The sequence below is a fragment of the Hydra viridissima genome, unplaced genomic scaffold (assembly GCF_058129835.1).
Source record: "Hydra viridissima isolate aposymbiotic clone 2 unplaced genomic scaffold, HvirCarnegie_v1 scaffold_3, whole genome shotgun sequence".
Taxonomy (NCBI): Eukaryota; Metazoa; Cnidaria; class Hydrozoa; order Anthoathecata; family Hydridae; genus Hydra; species Hydra viridissima.
In genome coordinates, this window is record NW_028324302.1 from 18,847,609 (window position 1) to 18,872,059 (window position 24,451).

Sequence of the window (24,451 nt, forward strand, 5' to 3'; positions counted from 1 at the left end):
CGCACGCACGCAAAAAGACAAGGTCTCTGTCTTATTTGCTTTTTTACGTCCTTCAAATAGTGTAAAATGCTAGTAAAATTCGCTAAAATGTTAGAAGTTGATAAAATTCTTATTTAACTACTTAACATATCAGGTTTAAACGGTAGCTATGCTATAGAACCTTCGTATCATTTCTTCTCGAGATTGTATCTTTTTTTCATGAACAAGCCCTACTTGATATAATGGAGTTAGAAGAATCAATAAGATATTAGGATCTATTTATAAAAACCTCGAACAAAAGAACATAAGGGATCTTTGAAAAATTTAAAATCAACAAAACAAGAAGTGTTTTGTTTCTTTTTAAACAGACCGTTAACATTAGAATATCCGTAAATTACCAAGGTTTGATCGGGAAGCAACACGTTTGTGTACGGTAGAAGGGCAATTGCTTTTTGATCACTGCAAGTTTTTCGCATTTCATTCACCAGGAATGAAATCTCTCCCGTAAGCTTAGAAATGAAAACCATTAGAAACTGTTAAAGCCCGTTGTATTTATAGTTTACTACATTCTATTGTTCGTCCCGTATGTACATGAGTCACCTCTTTTTTTGTCACGATCCAGTTTTTTTATGAAGTTGCATCTTCCTCGACTGCGCTAATCTTTTCATTCGAAAATTTATTCCGTCTTGGTCAAGTTTTGGGTAGGTTTCATGAAAGATTAATTAGATAAGGAAAAATCACATTGAAGAAGACATTCGATGAACATCTTTTAGAAACACAAGGAGTTAGAAGCGCTAACATGTAAAGTCGAATTAGTCTTCCGCTACCCTACATGAGTGAAGATAATATAATAGAAGCCTTTACCCTTTATCATTTAATGTGAGGACGTAATATACACAGCAAATTGAATACAAACAGTTGAATACCTTAAGATGTTACAAAGAAAACACAATATCTAAGTATAACTCCCGATTTTGGAGAGGATTTGCTTTCATCAAAAAGTCAGTAACCTAAAAATTGGTAGTTAATGATGTAATGCTCATACATTATGACACTAAGTTTGTCGGCGATTAGGAAAGGCAGAGAAATAACTCAAGGAGCTGATGGGAAAATACCTTCTTGGGTATTATGAAAGGGAGAAGTAAAAACGAGTTGTTTTCAAACTTTTCGTAAATTAATCCCATTTGAAGCAATCCAAAACCTAAGAAAGTTCGTGATATCAAGAACAATCTTCACGATAATACGAATAATACGATTATACGATAATACGATAATACGATAATACGATAATACGATAATACGATAATACGATAATACGATAATACGATAATACGATAATACGATAATACGATAATACGATAATACGATAATACGATAATACGATAATACGATAATATGAAGATGTGTTAACTATTGGTGAAATGTGCAGGTCATATGACACGCTGTTGACTAGGTGGGTAGCGAACAATGGAAAAACGTTATGAAGGCTGAAAGATATATACTTACAACTTACAGTTTTTCGTGTTACCTTTAGTTTAAGAATATTTTTGAAGAGTAAGAATGTTTGTATATTTTAGCAGTATAGTAGATAAGAACATACAAAAGGATACACACAAAAAATTTTTATTATAATCACGCTAGAAATATTTTTGTCATTAGACAAAGGAGATCTAACATAAAATAGTTAATTCACAGTTGCTGAATCCACAACAGTTGCATCCATAGCAGTTGGACCCACAGCAGTTACATCCATAGCGGTACTACTAATTATTCTCTTTTATATTCAGATAAAAATGTTTAGAGTTGAAAGGTTGCAAATATTCCGTTAGAAACTTTTACATCACACAGGAGATCTTTGTACATCACACAGGAGATCCTTGTATGCCCCTTTTCCATAAATAATAGTTGAGCTACACTTTTCTTTTTATAAAAATGATGGCTTAGTTTGACCTTTTCAACTTTAAATTTGTTTAAATGATTTTAAAGTTAAAATGGAGAAACTAAATACAGTAAAATGATTCTGATATTTCAATCCCTTCAAACAACCCTTTCACAAACTCAAAGAACTGATGAACACATCGTCCTAATTGATGAACACCTCTAGCTTCTAGCTTTTTATCATTACAGATAGTAAGAGAGCTTGGATTTTCTTGAAAGCTATGGTGCTCACTAAAACTCCAATATTAAACATAACTTTTCCGATTGCGGACATTAATTTCTAACATCTAACTTAGATTTCTAAAAGTCTTTTGCAAGAGAACCTCAAACTAATTATTTACATTCTTTTGTATAAAACCCTTGATTTCACCTTTATCGCTGTTGACGACACCGCATGGCAACTTCTTACAAGACGGTCCTTACTTATTTCTTGGTCAAGACAAAAAATCTTTTTTTTTTTTTTTTTTTTTTTTGTTTCATTATAATCAAAAGATTTATATTTTCAGTAATTCTCAATATATTTATCATAAATATATTGCTAGCAATCAAATGTTAAATATTGTAATTTAACTCACTTTGAAAGATTACAGCGAGCGGACTTCGAGATCCTGCAATTCTGATAGGTGGTGATCAGTCTCCAAATTGTTTGCCAAAGTAGACAGATACAAACATTAGAATGACTGCCGTAAAACGGGCATTCGTTAACTTATAGGAGGCATTATTCTGTTAGTAGTCATACTGCTAGCAAATTTTTGGGTTGGAATCTTTTTACAGTATTGTGAAAAAGTTAAGAACTACCAAAAAAAAAATCACAATTTATTTTTATTTTTAAATTTTTATTTAACCGAATATATTTTTCTGGTAAAAAAATAATAATAATAAATTTTAGAAAATAGACAAACAAGATAAAAAATAATAATAATGATAAAAACTTTTAAACAAATAAAAAAGATGTATTTAAAGTTTTTTAGGTAATTTTTATTTAAAAAAAATTGTGAAAAAGTTAAGAACCACAGAACAAAAAACGGTAATTTTTACCTAATACCGTGTAATTCTACTATGAATTTTTAAGCACTCGATTTGGCATTGAGTCTATTAAATTCTCTAAAATATGTTTGGGAACATTTCCAAGTATTGCTGGTAAAATATTACGCAACTCCTCAAGGCTCCTTGGTGCTTTCTTGGCAATCTCTTTATCAAGCCAACTCCAAAGATTTTCAATGCAATTGAGATCTGGGCTATTTGGTGGCTAAGTTAAATGATCAATACTTTTGCTTTCGAACCATTCAGAGACAGTTTTAGCCCTGTGACATGGTGCATTGTCTTGCTTGAAAATGAACGGAACGCTTTGCTCAAGTGCATCAATTCACGGTAACAAGTTGTTATTTAAAATATCGACTTAATAAATAGAGTTTAGTCAACCATCAAATAATTTAAACATACCGAGACCATAATATGTCATGCAGCACCATATTCCAACCGACCCGCCACCTTGATTTGTTCTTTGAACGATGCAATCGGATTATATTTTTCTGAAGACTGCCTGCGAATCATAATTCGCTTTTTTCGGTTATCAACCTCGATATTCATCTCATCACTGAAAATTACTGTCCTCCATTTTTGTTTAGACCATTCTTTGACGCTTTGGCAAAAATCTTTTCTCTTTTTTATATGTCGTTTGGTAAGTTGCGGTTTTAGAACAGCTTTTTTCCATAACGTATTGTTAGCTAATAGTTTCCAACGCACAAGTGATGCCAATGCTTGACGTCCATTTGAAAGCTCCCATTCCCTTCTTAATTCATGCGACGGCATCGTTCGATTTTTCTTTACCAACCTGATTAAAAAACGATCATCATTGGGTGTCATCAAATGCGGTCTTCCAGAACGATGGCGATCAACGTAAGATTTCGTCTCTTTGAATCTTTTGATGATTGTTAACACCGAACTATGTGATCGCTTTATTATTCTTCCAATTTCACAAGCGGATTTACCTTCCTGGTGAAAATGCACCACTTTTACACGAGCTTCATAGGTAATAGCTTTTCTGCTCATTTTTTCAAAAGAAAAGAATTTTTTGTTTCGTTTGAAATGAAATACTTTTATTGGTTTTTTTGGTAATGACTCAGGTCATTGATAAAATATTTAAACAAAAAAGGTAAAAATAAATTAAAAAAGATGTTTCCGCCGCATTTAGCACAAAAAATTCTTTGTGGTTCTAAACTTTTTTACAAAAAAAATATTTAAAAAAATTAACACATAATATTTAATCCTTATTTTTACAGGTTCTATTAATTAATTTTCAAAAAAAAAAAATCTTTTTTATTATGCTCTATTTAATATGTTTGAAAAAAAAGAGACTATTTTGTTATCTTTAAAGTAAAAATTAATTAAATTTATTTGAAAAAATTTTTTTTTTAATTTAGTGGTTCTTAACTTTTTCACAATACTGCATTACCGTCATTTTGGCAGCCTCCGTTGTTACTAAAAAGTAAAATTAACAATCGTTTAGTTTCGGTGAACCTTTTTACATCTACACCTTAAAGACAACACAGTTAAGTCATTTTGACGTCAGGTCTTAGGTTTTAAACGCCCATCACTTAGGGATTGGTCTCAAATAATCTTGTGCAAGACTTTCGCACACGTTGTTAACAGATTTTACTTCTTTCTTGTGTGAAATCTCTTGCGTACGAACAATATTTAGCAACCAGTTAATGTTAAAATTAGTCATAGGTTTTAAATTTGAAAAATTATTTATTTGTTTTGTAAGTAAAAAATAAAAATCTGTGATGGATCATCTTGGGTTTGCTGTTGAGTTTCGCAGTTCTCTAGAAAATGGTAGTTATGACGCTATTGTTATAGTAGGTGAAAATACAAACAATGAAAATAATTCTTATCCTGAGTTTTTAAATGAATACTTGTCAGCCGTCAATTTTGCTAATGAGGTAGGTTTTTAGATTCTAATCTTACCTTTGATTTTGAGAAATTTTTAAGGTTTTAAGTTTCAAAAATTTAGTTTCACTTTTGAAGAATTTGAAAAATGATATAATATGATAGTTAAAAGGTGCTACTTAAATAACCAGTCTGTCTTCTTTGTCAGAATGTAGAGCAAATCATGATAATTGAAATTAGAAAGTGATTGCAATTTTTTTCAGATATTTAAATCAAAACTGGATATATCCTTATAAAATTTTATCATTAAAAGCATCATTATTATCATCATCATCATCATCATCATCATCATCATCATCATCATCATCATCATCATCATCATCATCATCATCATCATCATCATCATCATCATCATCATCATCATCATGCTATTTTCTAGTATGCCAGTCCCTTCAAGTCCCTACCCTCTTTATTTCAGATTGACGGTCTTGTATACAATGAGGTTGTTGGTGTTTTAACTCCAAATCATGAAGTCAAATTTGTAGTAAGTTTTGATTTTTCTTTTCTTAAAGTATACTTTGCAGAACTTAATTCATTTAATTTAGTTAAGTACATAGATACAGGTAGATTTTTATGAGCACAACATCTGTGTGCAATGCGGATTTTAAAAACAATAAAAATTATGAATTTAAAGTATTTAAAATTTGTTTTTAAGAAACAACAATTTCATGGCATCGTTTTAAAGTTATAATAGTTATGATTCTTCATCATTAATATTTCAATCTTAATTGTTTTAGGTATACTCACCAACTGGTCCAACTAACAGAGATTATGATGATGTCAGACGGTACAAAGATGCAGCTATTGCAGGAGTAAAGAGGTTAATGTGTCTTATTTTAAGTAAAAATTGTTTTAAAAATTCTAGTGATTTGAATCATTTTATTTTAAACCGTTATTTAATAAAAAATTATGTAAAAAAATTTGCCTATTTCATGTAGATTTACTTGTTTCATGTGTTTTTGTTGGTTACATTATTTACATTCATCCATGTTGTATGAGGTCAACTAAAGTCACTATAAATTGCATTAGAGTTGAATTATCATAAAAATATCAGTCATTGCTTTTAAAACAAATGACCAACTTGAAATATTTTAGGTTTAAGTTCTAATGTCTTTTTTTTTTGGTCAATTAAAAGTTCAAAATACTTTCTATTATCCAGTTCAGAATACTTTCTACATACAATCTTTGACTTTTGTACAATTTTAATTAAACTATAATTTTATATAGAGCTTTAAAGTCAAGTAAAAAGAATTTGTTGTTAGTTGTATCCAACTCAGCAACATCTGGATTAGAGAAATACAAAGATGCTCTGCTTGTATCAATCCTAGGAGCTTTTGAAGCTCTCTATGTGGTATTTTATTATTTGTTAAGAAATAAAGTCTTGCAGTGTAAATTACATATACATTTAGTAAAAATTTTAAGTATTGCTTCAGAAAATGTAAATTGTATTTTGAGGCTTATAATGAATGAATGAATGATTTTTAATTTTATCTTTAGCCTTTGGAAGTTCGTGAAAAATTTCCTGTGAAAGCTTCAAAGGTTACTAAATTTGGAGTTTCATCAACAAAGTTTCAATCTGAAGAAGAGGTATAAGTTTGGTAGTAATGTTATCCTGGTGCAGTTTATTTTTTTCACTGTTGGGTCAAAATCTTTTTTATTCTAGTTTAACATTTAAATATCAATTGTAAAAGGAGATAAGGTCTAAATTGATCAAGATCAGAAGTTCAGCTGCAAGATTTGGAGTTTAGCTCTTAGGAGCTTAAATTATAAGGAACATGAACTTAATTTTATTAAAATTCTAGAAAAGTAATAAATAGATTCAAAAAAACTACATCAATCAAAAATCATAATGCATCAAGTACATCAACCAAGTACATTAACCAAGTACATCAATTAAATACATCAATTAAATACATCAATTAAATATATCAATCAAGTACATCAATCTAGTTAGAATGCTCTGCTATTATTGAATCATAATTATTTAATAGTTTTACTGGAGTGTTCTACTAGTACTTAATCATACATTTTTCAATAATAAAATTATTAAATAATTATGATTAAATTCTAGTAGAACATTAAAATTACATCCAGCCTTTTTTATCCAGAGATAATGAATGCTATATCAAAAATTTTTATCAAGATTAATTTTTTTGTTTTCTAATTAATTTCATTTAAAAGCAGGTTTTCTATTCCTCTGTTAACTAAAGATTTTCATGTTAAATTTTCTATAACTCATACCATAAATCCTCAAATAAGAGCCTGGGCCCCTATTTAAGAAAAGTGCTTTTGCTTTATTTTTTTTGACAGTTCATTCATTCCACTGTTGCATTTAAAGTAAAAAGATTTTTAATTTAAATCCCACAGTGGAATTGGGAATTGTTTTAATCAAAACACTGAAATAAATATTTTTTTTGTTTCTTCGCTTAGCTTTTGAATGTTTGAAAATTGTGTTCAAAAATATTGTATTTGAAATGTATTTTTTTTTTTTTTACTTTCTTTGGCCACTTTGGTGATATGATGGCACAGATACCCAGAAATTTATCTTTAAAGTATGAAGTACTGTATTAGATTATATTTACAGGACCTGTTCATGGACATCATATTTGTAAACACAGTTGTGTACAAATCATATGTAAACAACTTGACTGCAAGCCTGACCCAAGAAACAAAGAGTGTACTTATGACAAACATGCATTGAGTCTTTATAAACTTATATATGGTATATGGTAAAGATATTTAGTAGGGCATGTGCCAGTTGAGCCATTACAACTTTTATCTCATTTTTTAACAAATGATGAGAAGAGATTAAAAGCAATTTTGTTTATTTTAATTTTTCTTTGGTTGTTTTTCCCCTACCTGTAAGACTAAAACTTAGGTTTCAGAAACTCACTTTGTCTAAAATTTCAAATTTTCAAAAACACCAGTTCCATAAGATGGAGGTGGTGGGTACATATTTCGAAAGGTTGCTTAGTTGATACTTTGGCTGATAGGTTGAGCAGTTTTTTAAAAAGGTGCTTATTTCTGCTTATTTTTAACATAATCTCTTGTCGTCATCACACATTCCATAGTCTTACAATACCTTAGTCAAACCATCATACTGAGCAGCTCCAGTTCTATGTTTCATAACTGAAATACCAAGAAGCTTAATGGCTCCATCAATATGAGCTGAGAAAGCAAATCTATCTCTTTTTGCTTTCTTCCCATCAGTGATATCTTTGATTTTTTCATCAAAGTGAGCTATAATGGGTAAAAGTGCTTCCTCAGCAACTTTTTTAACCCCTCTCTTGTGTTGTGCAGCATTTTCATGAATGGTTTTCTTACTAGCTTGAAAAATGAAACAGTGATGTCTTTAATATTTCCACCTGAATTAACAATCAAATCTGTACATACATGCATCAAATCCCTGGGTGTAATATTTTTAGAAACTCATGGCAATATCTTTAACACAATTCTTGGCAATATCTTTAACACAATTCTTGCCTAGTTGTGGTTTGCCATTACTTAGACCTGGCCTGGTGATATCAAAAGAACAATCTATGCCTATGATTACATAATATATTATTCATATATTTTTCAAATTGTGTTTAGCTATTCCTGCTGTATTTGAGTTCTTTTTCTTGTTTTTTTTAAAACTATCTCAGATCTTTTACATCAGCTGTTGCTGATGGACTGTAAAAAAGTTACATGCTGTCATTTAATAACTAAATAATGTAGCGTTTTATTATTAACTTTTTATTAATAACATAGGGTTTTATTTATTATATGGAGTAAAGAACAGTAAAAATCATGTGAAACTATCCTTATTGCATATATAAGCAAAGCCCATAAATAATTTTAAAGCTTTACTTTTAAAAAATAAAAATATACATTTTCTCACACACTATATATGAAGACCACATGGGAAAAACAGAGTCACATTTTGTAAGTTTTTAAGTTTATGCCTCTGTCCTACATATAGTCATAAATAGTATGTACTAAATTACTTTTCAAGTGAAAAAACGAAGAAAAAAAAATTAGGAAAATTAGAAAAGAAAAAAACCCTATCCAATGGAAAAAGAGGCAAAGTCCATTGTTTACAAAGAAAAAAAAGCTAAGTCACAAAAATTAATGCAATAATTAGCATCATTAAAGATGGTGGATGTTGTTGAACAAGTTCATATTCCAAATAACCTAAAGAAGAGAAAAGTAGTTGGAAGAGCAAAAGAAAAACTAAAAAAAAAAACAAAAAATTTTAAATCACACAATAGGACCAAACTGCGAATTTACAAGATTTAAATGTTTTGAAATCGTAACAAACTGATAGGGCATGTTTATTGGCTAAGTTTGATTTAATATCCAATAAAGGTTTGAGATATTCTTTTCTAGCAGGGCTCATTTTTTCCAACGCCATCCTTTCAAATAAAACTGTCATTGTTGTTGAGCCTGTAAGACTATACAAGAAAAAAATTATTGTTTCTTTATCAAAATACAAAGATCTTCAGGCTCTCAAAAAATTCACATCAGTGCCTGAATTTTATGACAGTTTGAAACATGATGAAACTAATGATGATCCACTAGATGAACTTCCATATACTAGATTTATTCCATAATTTTTGTTGTTTTCTCTGTGTAAGTCCTACTGAGTCTACTCAGCTTTGATGGGTATAGTTAGTTGGGGTAAGATATAGTTGGCTAGGTACTGCTCTGACCACAAAATCTCCTAGTGAGTTCTGACCACAAAATAAACCACTGGCAGCAAAAGCTGATGAATGCTTTTCCACTGGCCCTATGATCAATTTGTTCTAACAGCTACTTTATTATCTTGGGAAATTAGTTTAATAAGTCTTCAGTTGAATTTAAGAACATTAACAATTGAAAAAAAAGTAAAATGTCCAAAACAATGGAAAAAAAGCAGAGTCCATTATAACCCTACCTACAAAATATTCTTCTAGCTTTATTAGTGTAAAAGATTTAGGCAATATTTCTGTAGAATTAGACTGTGAATTGGACAATCTCCTAACAAAAATAATGACAGGGATACTTTGTTTCATAATTACTATTGCAGATGGTTTCAAACTTTAAAATTTAAATAACTCTAAACTACAAAAGTGTGACTTTGCTTTTTTTTCCCGTGTGGTCTTCATATACTAATTTGTATACAAGTAAATATTGATTTCCTATTTTGATAAGAACTGAACCATCTGCTTACAAAATTTTTTTTTTTTTTTTTTTTTTGTACTTTTTACCATAAGTAAAAAGTATTTCTTTAGTTTATTCAAATTTTGATCAATTTTTTTTTTGCTATAAGTCCTAATAACCACATCTAATGTTAATATTTATTAACTTTATTAAGTTTATATTATTTTTTAGGGTGCTTCCATAGTAAAGAAGGCATGTGCAGTGGAATGGGGAAGGTAAGTTTAAAATATTGCATGATTATCTAACTCAGCTCTTTTTTATAAAGTCAAAATGAAAGTTGAAACAATGAGCTTGTATGTATTTTATAGATTGGTTTACTTATTTATTTTTTTCAATTTTGTTGCCAAAGCTAGAAGCTGTAAAGATCTTGCAGTAGAGATTATGTAAATGTCATAGCATTATGTTTCATAATAGTAACAAAGGTATTATGGCCCAGGCTCTTATTTGAGGATTTGTTAGGTATGAGTTATAGAAAATTTGAAACTTGATGTTATGAAATTTACATCATCTCTACTACAACATCTTTTAGTTGATGAACACACTTTTTAGACAAAGTTGGGCCAAAGTATAAATTATTCACCAGTTTTATTCACTGAAAGAAATTGGACGTAAACAATTTGCCAACCTTCTCCTAAAAGCTTTAAAGAATAGGATGGGGCTATTTGAGCAGTTTTTTAAAAATCTACCAGATCACTGTAATAGTGTCTGATTTGTATAATTTTGTTGCTTTTGGATTTGTAACTTATGTTATGTGATAGTTCTAAATGATTAAAAGAAAAAAATTTTCAGAATTGCTTATAAAATATGTTACCTTTAAACAAATGGGCTGCTCAACCTGTCCCTATGGGGTAAGTTTAGAAACTGTGTGGGGCAAGTTATTAAATGAAGATACTCATGCTTATAAGGTGTTTGGATAAATCTTCAATAAAACTACTGAATAATTGAATAATAAATGAATTATTTCTATCCATATTTTGATCACCAGATGCATAGTTTTTGAGATTTCTTTTCTCTTAGTTCAGTAATATAGTAATACTTGAAAAATTCTAGATCTGAGATCAACAAAAAAAAACAACTTATTTTTCTTTACTGTTTTTAAAAAATGTGTTTTGTACTCTATAGAAACACTTCTTTAAGTATTTAATTGATATGATAGAATCGTTGCAAGAGACATTGGTGGTTCTGACCCTGAGCGGATGTGTCCATTAAAAGTTGAAGAATTTATTCATGAAGTTTTTAAAGATACTAAGATTACGGTATAACTATTTTACATTTCAATACCTATGTTGATAAATTGTCATGGTGATGCATGGATATTTAGATATTTCTTTGATAATATTAATAATAATGATAAAAAGAAAAAAAGTTTTAAATTAAGTTTTGATGATGGTCTGCAACAAAAAATGATAAAGATGGTGACAATGATGGTGACAGTTATAGCTTTTACAACTCAATAACTTAAACACTTTTGTTTAAAGGTAAAAGTTGTGTTGGGTCATGATAATCTGCGTGCAGACTATCCCTTGTTTGCAGCTGTTGATCGTTGTGCCAATTGTAAGTTTTATAGAAAATATTACTTTAGGTTTATATAAATTGACTTTTTTCTACATTTGACATAATTTTATATCTTCACTTTTAAAATTTTTAAACTTCTTTTCCTGTTCTCTAAATTCTATATTTACTTCTTAATTCTTCTGGCTAAATTTTTTATTTTTAAAAATTTATATAGTGGTGGAACGTCACAGAGGAAGGATAATATATTTAGAATACTCTGGTGAGGGGGATGTTGAAAGCTCATATTTTTTTGTAGGAAAAGTATGTAAATATTTATATTTTGTATTTTATGAAATGTATAATTTTTTTAATTCTTTATTTAACTTGAAAGCATTACTATTGCTAGGGTGTGACTTATGACACTGGTGGTGCTGATGTTAAAGCAGGAGGACACATGGCTGGAATGCACCGGTAATTTATTATATTTGTCATGAATAATAGATATTACATGAATTTTAGAACACGCTATATCATTAGATGTGGTTCTCTCACTTCATCATTTTTTGTTTTACAGTGATAAATGTGGTGCTGCAACAATTGCTGGACTTTTTGCTGTAAGACTTTTGTTTCGATATCTATAAATTTTTCCATTGTTACATGATTGTCCTGTAAGCCCCATATACTTTAAATTTTCCTGAGTAAAAAAATCTTGTTTTAGTTTTTAGAAAAAGTTCTATTTTATGCTTCAAATCATCTTTTATTCTTTTCATTCTTCTTTTTTATAGACCTTGAATGAGCTTCAACCAAAGGGAGTTCGAGTGGTAGCTCGACTTGCAGTTGTGAGGAATAGCATTGGAGTTGGTGAGTCTTTATTTTTTAGGTTTCTTTCTGCTTTTCAATCATTAAAGTGGGTTTTAACAAAACTTAAAATATTAGAGAGCTATGTGGCTGATGAAATCATCACATCAAAAGCTGGTGTTCGCGTACGTGTTGGAAATACTGATGCAGAAGGAAGAATGGCAATGACTGATTCACTTTATCACTGTAAAGAAGAGGTAGCACAAGAGTTAATTTAAATTTTTGCTTAAAAAACATAAAAAATTTACCCAATTTCCAAGTTTTGGTTAATGTTAAGAAAGTGCTTTGTTGCTTACTCTTACATGAAGTTAATTGTATATCTCCTAATTAGGCTTTAACAAGCACAAATCCTCATCTGTTTACGATTGCAACTTTAACTGGTCACGCTATTCTTGCTGTTGGTGATAAATACACAGTATGTCTTCCCTAATACTTTTTGTCCTTCATTGAAAAAATATAAAAACTTCATTTACATGTTTTTGACAAAAAATTAAAAATTTCTAAATAGATTGTTTTGGATAATGGAGCAGCTAATAAAGAAGGGTTTGCGAGACAAATTCAAGAGAGTAAGTTTTGTTACGATTTTTGTTACGAATCATTAAAAAAAGAAGTATTTTATGTTTAATCACATTTTTTTATTTAAAATTTTAAAACTTTTAAATAATATTTACACTTTTTTTAAGTTGGCGACACCTTGGCTGACCCCTTTGAAATATCAACAATAAGGAGAGAGGTAACGTAGATATCATTCAGAATAACGACAACCACTCTCGCCTGCAATACCATAGTTGTGTTTTTTTTTAAAATTTTTTCAAATCATGAATAAAATAATTGCTATTAGGCTAAGAGTCCTCATTTCTTGCCTTTTGTCTGCTTTTTTGGTAAGAAAAATTGTTCGTAATGCTCTTGCAATTTCAATCACAATGGTTGAAACTTTAATCTCATTCTATTTATTGATAGTCTATTTGATCTTAGTTTCAATTATAAAAGACTTGCTATATACAATATAATTATAAAAACCATATTAAAAGTGTGTTATATAATTCAACAGAATTATAATATGTTACATAATTTAACAAAAAAAGTAACAGAATTGCTTAAGAATTTTCACGTTTTATTTTATTTTAAGAGTGTGCCAGATAAGTAAGTTACAAACCAAACTTCAGGAGCGACATTTTGAAAATCAAGTTATGAAAAATTTTAAAAAACAACATATGAAATAAGGACTCTAAACTAAGTGGTGTTGACTTCGCAAGAAGACTCTAAACTAAAAGGTGTTGAGTAGAAGAGTTTTTTTGTTAGCCAAGGATTGAAAGTCGTTTTTTTTTAGGATTATCAATCTGTGGCTGGACGAAACGAGTATGAAGATATTATTCAGTGCAACAATGAACCTTCGAGTCGCACTCCTCGTGGGCATCAATTCCCTGCAGCTTTCATGATAAAAGCAGCTGGACTTGATAAAGTAATTCAGTTAAATCATAAAAATACCTTTTCTTGTTGTTTTTTTTTCTTCGCTTCGAGCTAAGGATTAACTTTATGTTATAGCATGGCATCGACTCCGATCATCCAATAAAGTACTCTCATTTGGATATTGCTGGATCCTCAGGGCCTTACCCTGGTATTCCTACAGGATGTCCTCTTCCGTCTCTGGCTCGTTTGATTAAAATGATCTAAAATATTATGTTAGAATGATCTGATATGTTGTGATTATTACATTTTGATGCAAGAAAAATTTTTAAATTTTTAAATTTTGAATATGCAATAAAATTCTTACGAACATTTTGCTTTTTTGTTAACATCAACATAAATTTATTTTTGAAAATGCTGCTCAAAGTATCGTTAACTTTCTTTCCCACCTATCCTGTCAGTATGCCTAAATAACAATTTAGAACTCAACGACACTGAATTGAAATTTAAACTGTTGTCTCTTCATTATCTACGTCCTCATAAAGATAATTGGAGAGGAAGAATTCATTACTGCAAATAGAAAAAATTTCATCTTGTCTTTTTGGTTAATCAATGTATATTACTGCAGTATGATGGAGATACAATGGAGGATTTATACTAAATTTCATTATCTTCGTCCTCATAAAGATAATTGGAGAGGAAGAATTCATTACTGCAAATAGAAAAAATTTCATCTTGTCTTTTTGGTTAATCAATGCATATTACTGCAGTATGATGGAGATACAATGGAGGATTTATGCTAAATTTCAGCAAGAATTTTAACAATAGCTTAAAATTTTATCACAAGAGGATTTATCCAGGATCATTTTTTTCAAGAGTTTGTCACACTACCACTATCTGTTGGCTTTGTTGTGTTTGTCATTCCTATTAAAACGGTGGTTATGGCAAAATAGTCTTTGAGCATGTGATTGAGCACAGAACTTAACATTAAACAAGGAACCAACTTTATCGAGTGTAAAAAAATTAGTTTCTAAGTTGACAAAAAAAACATCGTTATTTACTGTAATTAATTTCACGGGATATAACTTAGCCGTACATAAAATCAATACACAGCTATTGCCAGCTGCTGCAGTAGACTTAGATAAAGAGTTCTTTATACAGTATGTCCAGGAAGTTTATACGAGGGCAAATTTTTTTTGAGATCGGTCAAGCTTTTTGATAAACTTGTCAAAACAAAAGATTTTTTAACATTTTTTGAAAAGCACCTTTACTAAGCTTTAATTAACAAATTAAAAAAACTTTACAATGAATTTTTACAAATTTATATACATTTATATACATTTCAAGTATGTAGCCTTTTTCATCGATCCAGTCTTGAACTAAATGCGCAGTGAGAGCTGTAGCACCATCCTACTGAAATGTCCAACTTTTTCTTTTTCCATAACACAATTTAGCTAGCCGTTTTAAACACTTTTCTTCAGTATCTTTGCTGTTTTATATTGGTTGATTCTTCCGGTATTTATACTGCTGAGATATGGGCCTTAGTGAGAAATACATCCCCATATTCCAGTGGAACCTCCACCTCCTTGTAAATCTTGTTATAACGTTGCGAGATGAATACTTCTCATGTTTGTACCTTTTAACATATACATTTTCTCAGAGATTTAGTACCTCAAAAATAGCCCCATCACTAAAAATTACACATGACCAAGAATTTGAAAACTCTTTAAGAGATCAGTTGATTCTGTCCAGTCACGACTTCAATTGTTTAAAGCGGTCTTTAACGGTCAAATGTGGTTCTTTAACAGTAATAACATGTAGCTAATAAATAACAAATGCTATCAATTTCATAAGAAATGGAAGTCAGATTAATGGAATCAAAAATAACAGTATTCGTAAAAACTTAATGGTCATTTCTTCACAAATAAAATATCGGTAGTTGATTAATTATCAATAGAAGAGAGTGAAGTGCCGCACATGCACAAAAAAAGTGTCAATAAATAAAGGACTCTTCTCTAACTAACAAAAAAAGATTTTAAAAAAATCTTCTGCTTTGAAGATTTTATTATCAAAAAGAACCAGACCAATATAATAAAAAACTTGCTCTTATATTAACTTTCTGGACACCCTATACAACGCAAAGAACGCTGTGTTAATGAAAACTATGAGAATCATACGTGAAGCTCAGAGAGCTTTTGAAAAATTTATTTTCTGATTCAATCTACCCGGGAACAATTTGTATACTTAGGTCAAAACAGGTTCAAATCGGGGTCGTATGCTCTGTAAACTTTTTGAAATACTTTATTTATTGTATGAAGGCCTCATTTACCAGTAAAAATGTTAACCCTTGTCAAATGTAGAATCTTTGGAAGAAATTTGTTAGTTGTTCACGGCAGTTAAATTACTCGCTTGACGACGTGTTTTCACTTTAGAACAACAATAAGTCCACCCAGTCACACGTTTTAAAGACATCTATTTTTAAGTTAAATTCATTTTTTGTCATACAGTTTTGAACTTTAACTTAGTTAAAAAGTAATAAAAAAGCTAAATTTGCCCCTCTCAAAGAATAGTTGTGAATCTAGAAAGAGAACGGTAATTTTATACGAATAAAATGATTCAAAAGCACAATATAAGCGGTACCTGATTTCGTTTAATTGTCGTAAGGGCGAGAATCCTACTAGACGAGTCGGAAACAAGGTAGAATTTACCTATCCGAAGAGCTCAATGTGTTTAAACTGCATAGTATAAACCTAAACGAAGCGAACCCTAGAGTGTCTTAAAACCAACAGGAAATTTTTGTTGTACAATGATTCATCTGAATATCCTTGAAAGTACACACCCAATAAAAGTAGCGTTTTACAAGACTAAAAGCAATATTTTAGTAAATCAAATCGCAGCCTACTTGAGTGATCAGTTAAGTTTACTTATAATGGATTATAATGGAGCAACCGGGTATTCCGAAGAAATATATTGGATATTCCAGCATAATACATGCCTTCTAAATTTTACATAAACTTATTGCTCTATTTATTTATGTATAAGATGAATTCATAGTAAAACTACGATTTTAATGTTTAATTTTTTTTACAAGAAAATTTTTTTTTTTCCTTTCCAAAAAGTGAATTTTTCTTCCAAATTTACTGGATAAGAACAACTTATCCCGATATGGCTCGGAAAATAATAAAGCGAATAAACAAAGTTTTATGAATTTCTCTTCGAAAATAAACTTGATAAACAAGAACAGTTTACCAAGTAGATAACACAGTAAAATTTTTTGTTTTCAACTAAAAACGAAGTCTGCACCTATTAAAAAGATAGTTCAAACCACCGCTATTAATTGCGGACATGTATGGATCAGTGACTAGGCGTGTCAATAATGACTCTTAACATTGGTGTCTGCTATCTCCTGTAAGGATATATGTTATCACGATGTCAAAGGTGTCATAGCCTGACTCAGGTTATTTACAAGCGCACTAACAAGATGCTTAAGACCATCATCAGAGCAATCTACTGTTAAAGTTTCAAAATCAATAATAGCTAACACCCCATCCACATCGACAGTCACCATATCTCCTTGCTCACTCTCGATCACGTTTTTCGGACCGTATTTATCATTGAGTAGCTGCATTAGGTGTTGCTGGAAGTTTCCAGCTCGTTTATGCAAAGATTTGTTTGATTGGACTTGAGATGGATTTGACTCGACTTCTAATACCACAACCAAAGTAGCATCTGCAAACATATCACTCATTGGATTAGATAACCATTCGAGAATGACAGAACCACGATCTTGGTAAACAGTAATGTGGCCGTCAAACAAACGAAGTGCCGGTTTGCCAACATGAAGAAACTGTTCTACTTTGCCACACAACTGCTTTAAGCTAGAGCAAAGTAGAGAGAATGATGAACGAAATCCAATAATTTGTCGCTGCGTTATTGTACTAGTAGACAAATCTGTATAATTAGAGAGATCTGATGGGGCCATCACATGGTAGTTAAATCCGCGTTTAAGAAGAATACCTGATATCGGCTTGCCGTGCTCAGCTTTTCCGGAAGCTAAACTACCTATCACCTTAGCCATTTTCTCCCCCCTAAAATGAAGTTCAACACTTTGACAGTTTTTTGGATTATAAACCTGAATATTGCTTATACCTCTATCTTCGAAGTCTCTAATGATGGCAGCTTTAAGTCTGCTCATTTCATTCTGTTCTCCGTGGTTTAATACGATGTGTGGTGGTCGAAGTATGTTAACAAAATCACTGATCTGCTCGAAATCAGCATGCGCAGAAAAGGAGATATAGTCAATAGAGATGTTTCTTTTCATCCTCTGACCGTTCATCGCAGTAACTTCTTCGGGTTCTGACATGAGTTCTTTTGCAAGAGTTCCTTCAACACAGTAGCCTGCTATAATGACACCATTTCGAGGATCTGTGCACCAGGTCTCAAACAACTCCCTGGAAAGTCCACTTTGCATCATTCCTTTGAAAATGATAAACAATATGTAAAATCAAGGTTTTACAACAATAGTTCTACATTTACCAACTATTTTACATCATCATTAAAAACATATCCTACAAAAAATTAAGAAAAGTTAAAATATAAGTAAAAATTTTATTTATTGAAACACACCTGGACTGGCTAAAACAACAGACGGCCCAATATCATCAAAAGAATCAATCCCTTTTAAGTTTGATATATGCTTAAAAACAAAAGGATTTGATATGGATATCTGTCTACGGATCTTTTCATTCATGGCGCTTATGTAAGTCTGATACACAGCCATGCATTTTTTGGCTAATGATGATGCATAGTAGACAGGAACATCTTGCAACTCAGGATGCTGATTCCAATACTCGTCTAGTATTAGCAACAGTTCTTGGGCACGTCCTAATGCAAATACAGGAATCAAACATCTTCCACCTCGGCTTATGATATTGTGAATGGTGCTGGTAAAACGCTTTTCTCGCTGTTCACGCCTTTCGTGGACATGCGTACCATATGTTGATTCCATGATCAAAACATCAGGACTAATGTTAGGAATTTCAGCGGACATTAAGTGACGATCTTCTTGCCTTGAAAAATCGCCAGTATAAAGAATATTTACACCAGCAATTTCAATCATAAACATAGCTGCACCAAGCACATGACCAGCATTGTATGCCCAAAATTTGATTCCACTAACCTCTTTTTCTTGGTGGAAATGCATTGTTTCAATTTTGTCCATGCTTTTCTCCAAATCTTTTTCAGTGTATAACATTTGATCTGCTGATAAGTTACTGACTTTAATATAATCAGCCAAAAGCCACCTGAAAAATTAACAACATAAATGAACATACAGTTTACATATAATTGCACAAAATATGCAGCCATTAGCAGTGAATTCACAATAAGGATCTGTATTTAGTCGAGTTTTACTAACTATAATGGACTGCTACACACTATTGACCAGAGAGACCGCCAGGTTTTATGTCGTGTCACTCAATCAAAATCTTTACTATTAGTTTATTCTAAAAAGTTGATTAAAAATATTTTTAAAATCTGGTTTGTGCAATAAGGTTTGAAAAATAATTTTTAAAGTTTTTACATATATTCATCATGTATAACTGGAATCTTCTTCCATTAAAATCATTTTCTTCCATTAAAATCATTTGTTGATTTATAAACTATAAGATTCTATTGCAGGTATTACTATTAGCAACTCTATTAGTATGATTTGAAAAAACTTTTCAGAAATATAACAGGAACAAACTGATTTTTGTTTTTTTTTTACATTTATGGCACCTATTACTTGTATAACCCTTTGGCAGATTATAAAAACATAACTAAAATAAAATATGCTCTTGTCAGTTACAGCTCTTGAGATATTTCAGAACAAGCCATTCGTAATGTTTTTAAAAATTTTTGTGGCTAAGAAAATAGCCGTTTTGACAGGATTATAGTCACTGTCCTGGACTTAATGACTTCTTTTTGTTTCTAGGGCAGCATGTCAAAGTTGATGCTAAAATAAACTCTTCTTCCACTAAAATTAACTACAGAGGACAACAGTCGCACTCCATGCTGAGTTTGCTCTTCTATAAATTAAATCTAATGCAGGTAGGTTGAAATTTAGAATGTGTAGCCTCTCCACACTGTTCAGCAAACTTGAATAGGCCACAGTTATGGTATTCAACAAAAGGCTGAACATGAAACAGTAAAATGTGAAACTTCCAAATTACTGAAATATTTTCCTCTAGAACCTGTGCAAGGTCTTAGGTAGCTATAAGTTTTTTAATTAAACAAATGCTTACTTTTACTCTGACTCAAGAGTTTGATCAAAACAAGAATCCTTCTACTACTTTAAAGTGTTTCACATCGCTGAACTGTCAAAGTTAAGGAACGTGAGATGTTGCTACTTTGCCAAGTTCATCTAGGTTTTTCAAGATCTTGTTTGAATTACTTCCATCCCAACCTCTACTTAGTGCCCTCTTTGAAGGATATTTTCAGATTTCAGCCAATCATCAAATTCAGGCCAAATGTCCATAAGTAGACATCCAAAAAAAGATATAATTCCAATCAAAAGATGTAATTTTGTAGTAACAAATGCTGGATTAGAGAATCTGGATTCTCTTCTAGGTAGAGAATCCTTGGATGCATTACATTTATAGTGTTGCATGTTAGGATTTTTGGAGTTATTTTCCACAAATATTTTTTATATCAACAATCTAGACTTCCATATTCTTCATTTTTCAATTCTTCACACCAAGGAATACTCTTTTTCCTGCATGGCCTGACAGATCAAACAGAGCATTTTAAAATCAAATGTTGCAAAAAACCTGACATCTTGCAAATTGAGTTTTTTTAATATCATTCTTATTCAGCTTTGATTCAGGAATATTCAACTATTGCAAGAAGTTGATAATTCTAAACACCACTTTTTATGTAAATTGCAGACTTTTACTTTTATTTGAACTAAAGATATTGATTATAATTTTCAAAAAAGATCCTCCACCATCTATAGAAATTTGTACAAATGCAGAATGGAGCTCTAGAGCTTGTTGAGTTACCAAATCCAGCATGAAACATGTATCTTAAAAATAAACAAGAACCATTAATACCTTTTCCTCTTCACTATCTATGAAATTCATCTTTAAAAGTATTTACTGGACTATTTTTTAAAAAATTGTATGGGTTACACATGCTTTAACAATCTTCAATTTAACTTGTTAGCAGCACATCCAACAGTTATAACCAACAGGTTTCCACCAGTTGATAAAGAAAAAGTTTTTCCTTTTGAAATACAGTCATTTTATTTCCTTGCAACTTGTTCTGCTTAAATTCTTCCTAGATTTACGGAAAGAAAGTTCAAGTTTGTTACAGCAATTGAAGGACAGTTGTTGGCATGTTTAGGTGCTAAGATTGTGCAGCATTTTCCAGAGCTTTAAGTTATCTGGTGAAGAATAATAGGTTTGGTTTCACTATTTTGGAGCATTGAAGTTGAATTTCTACTCCATTCAACCTGCAAAAGCAATATATGAATAACTTTTTAAAATATATAATCTTCATTAGAATTTATGATTTGATATAAATAGTAGTAGTATAGTTTTTTAAATAAGTTAAAAAAAACAAAACAAATTTTTATCTATAGAGATTAATAGACATACTTTATGATAATATTTTTAAAAAAATTAATAACTTTAAAAAATAGTTTTACACTGCAAGTATGAGAATTACCTGATACTTTCTCTTCCCACAAGCCAGATGGTGTATTACCTGACTTTATCAAGTAAAGGTTTCTTGTACAACCAGAGCAAACTACAGCAGGATAATAGCAAATTTCAACAGAATGCCTAGGGACTTGGACTTAGCTCCAAAAAATTCTCAGTAGCAGAAAAGAGCATTTTGATTAAGAACAGCAGTTGACAGCCATTTTAAGTCATTAAATTGGTCATCAAATAATTGGCCATAAGTCATAAAATATTTTTAATTATCAATATAGACTAATACTAAACTAATAATAAAAATTTTGATTGACACAACATAAAACCTACCAGTCTCTCTGGTTCTTAGTGTGCTATGATCACTGAGTGTGTCAACACAATTTTATGCTTATATAAAAAATAACAAATATAAGAATTAAAACTTTGAAGTTCATTTTATAATGGAAGTTAAACCTGATTGTGGGAAAACGATTAGCAATTTCAAATTATTCCATTGATTTTTACGAAATAATTGCTTCTCCAGCCAAACATACCCAAAGCATCAAATGCACAATAAATATTTGTGCCTGTTGACAGCATAATATGACCATTTTTGGACCATTTTGCATATCTTCATGCAACTTTCATTTATGGAGTGGAACTGTTGTAAATAACTTTTATTTATGGAGTGATACTGACACTTTTTGTTGTATTCTCTAGTTGAGTGAGATTATTGAAAACTTTTTGGCTGCAAAAGTGATGCTCAACACTAGTGGTTTTTCATCTGATACCTTCCTTCTTTCTATTTATCGCAAAGTGCATTGCTTTAAGGGAAACTCCAACTTTTATAATTTATTACCTATATATATTTTTAAATTTAATTTACCTATATATTGCCTTTGTAGGATGTGTCATGAACACTCGACCCTTAAAATGTGTTTTCTCAAGAAACCATGGCAGTCCACCTATAATAAAGAAGAAGAGGAGTATGCATGTATTTATGTATATATTTTAGCACCATAAACTAATCTTGTTATATTTAGATATATTGTAGGATTGAAACATTCTCAATAGAAATATTTTAAATGTTCTCATAAAAATGTTTTTACTGAGATTTCATTCTATTAAGTTTCTATAAATGTTTCTATTTGGAATATTTCTTTGAAAACTTTGTCAAACAATCCCTTCACAGGATCAGAAGATCTAATGAGAAAGTAGATGGCAAGCATCTAAAGGACTGTAATTTGTTTCTGTCTTCAAAACTTTGCATATACCAACAATAACAAACTTTAACAAAAAGTTTGTTTCAAAAACACTAAATCATGGCACTCAAAATTCCTTAGAAAGTAGGAAATGTTTCATACATCTGTAAACTCAAGAACTGGAGAATTGGAAAGGCTTGATTGGAACCAGTTTAAAATCAGTAATAAGCTCTACATTTTAGCCATAGAAATAACTAACTGGAGCATGAAACCATAACAATCACATAAAATACTAGGCTATCTACCTAGAAAACAAATCTGAAAAGTTGACAAAGTTCAAGACATAAACCAGGGGCATGTCATTAGGTATGATATAGCTGATTCCCTTTAAATCCTTTCAAAAATTTGATTTTTTTTAGTAGTTTTTTACTATGCTTTTTGATTCATGAAATCAAAAAAGCAGAGCATGCAATATTTATTAAACTGATTAAGTCTTCAGGGACAAGTTTGATACACATTGTGATAATTTTTTTATCAGAAGTTTTTATAACCAATGATGGTATCTGTCTCTGACTGTAGCTATGCTCTATATAGCTGATCTTGACTTAAAAAACTCAGTAAATATCAAACTTTGAAGTCCCTTACTAAAGTTGCAGTTTCAAAGGAACAGATATTAAAGAAATAACAGAAACTTGACAAAAATAACAAAATAACAGAAACTTGAGCCAGTTCTTATATTACTAGACAACCATCTTTTAGAACTGGTATCTTTTGATAGCTGGCTTATTTTTGTTTGATTTCCAAATAAAAATTAATCAAGCTTTATCACAAAATTATTTTTTATTTGTATGGGTGGATATCAAACTATTACTTAATTGTAATTTTTATCATACTTCTTGTGTATGTGTTGAAAATTTGTCTGTCAACAACCTCTTAAAGCTCTATGTCTTACATAAATGTCTGGAGTTTAAAATCTTGCAACTATGATTGCTCTAAACTGGGAATTTCTTTTGTAATGTAGATTTCTACTTAGAATAATGAATAAAATCAAAGGTTGGATGAATTCATATATAAACTTTACGCACATTGATTCTTATGGTTACTTTAATGACTTTGTGAAAGAGATTATAGTAACTATGACTTTGCAGAAAGAAATATTAGCAAATTAACTGATACAAGATTTTTTAGAAAGTTCTTAAAAGGAATATCAGCATTAGAACATTGTGGTTATATAGGGATACACACTTATGTACAAAAACATATACACACAAATATGTATCCTTACATTAATATTAAGATTTAAACTTAATCATAGTAAACTGAAAGGATATATATTTACATGGATGTGATAAAATTATTTCAAACTTTATTCATACCACAGTGGTCCAAATGAAAATGACTGATAAGTAGCAGATCAACCTCCCCTGGATCAATTTCATCTATAAAAGGTAATGAATCTAACCCATTATATCCAGGATGAATTCCCAAATCCAATAGAAGTTTCTTTCCTTTAAATTCAATAAATATACAGGATCTGCCTACTTCCTGACCAGCACCTAGAGGTGTTATTCTTAACAAATCACTTTCTTCGCTAGTTGCCATAATATTTGTTCTATAAAGATAAATATTTATCAAGAAACTATTTTCCAAAAACATAAATAAGAAATTCCTAGGTCAATTTTTTTTTTTTTTTTTTTTTTTAGCTATTTTTAATAACGTTTAAAATAAACTAAAAATGAAAATGCAAAAACCTTATAACTTCTATGAAAA

General features: G+C 30.4%; 3 protein-coding genes across 3 annotated transcripts; 1 reads left to right on the forward strand and 2 right to left on the reverse strand.

Moving 5' to 3' along the window:
* Positions 1-3,375: 3,375 nt before the first annotated feature.
* LOC149891301 (uncharacterized) lies at positions 3,376-3,969 on the reverse strand. The gene has a single exon (XM_090082073.1). The coding sequence runs from the start codon at positions 3,967-3,969 to the stop codon at positions 3,376-3,378; it is 594 nt and encodes a 197-aa protein (XP_089938199.1).
* A 455-nt stretch (positions 3,970-4,424) lies between these two features.
* LOC145202485 (putative aminopeptidase W07G4.4) lies at positions 4,425-14,176 on the forward strand. The gene is made up of 18 exons (XM_090080806.1): positions 4,425-4,859; positions 5,285-5,350; positions 5,604-5,686; positions 6,094-6,217; positions 6,364-6,453; positions 10,219-10,262; positions 11,204-11,303; positions 11,526-11,601; positions 11,777-11,862; positions 11,948-12,012; positions 12,116-12,155; positions 12,327-12,402; positions 12,478-12,596; positions 12,731-12,814; positions 12,908-12,965; positions 13,083-13,132; positions 13,730-13,861; positions 13,945-14,176. Exons 1-18 carry the CDS (start codon positions 4,704-4,706, stop codon positions 14,071-14,073), a joined length of 1,578 nt encoding a protein of 525 aa, XP_089936932.1. The 5' UTR covers positions 4,425-4,703; the 3' UTR covers positions 14,074-14,176.
* Positions 14,177-16,998: 2,822 nt separating this feature from the next.
* On the reverse strand, positions 16,999-24,292 carry LOC145202484 (cleavage and polyadenylation specificity factor subunit 3-like). The gene is made up of 4 exons (XM_090082479.1): positions 24,058-24,292; positions 22,366-22,444; positions 18,433-19,109; positions 16,999-18,282 (listed from the first exon to the last, which is right to left on the reverse strand). The coding sequence occupies exons 1-4, from the start codon at positions 24,281-24,283 to the stop codon at positions 17,231-17,233; spliced, it is 2,034 nt and encodes a 677-aa protein (XP_089938605.1). The 5' UTR covers positions 24,284-24,292; the 3' UTR covers positions 16,999-17,230.
* Between the last annotated feature and the right edge of the window lie 159 nt (positions 24,293-24,451).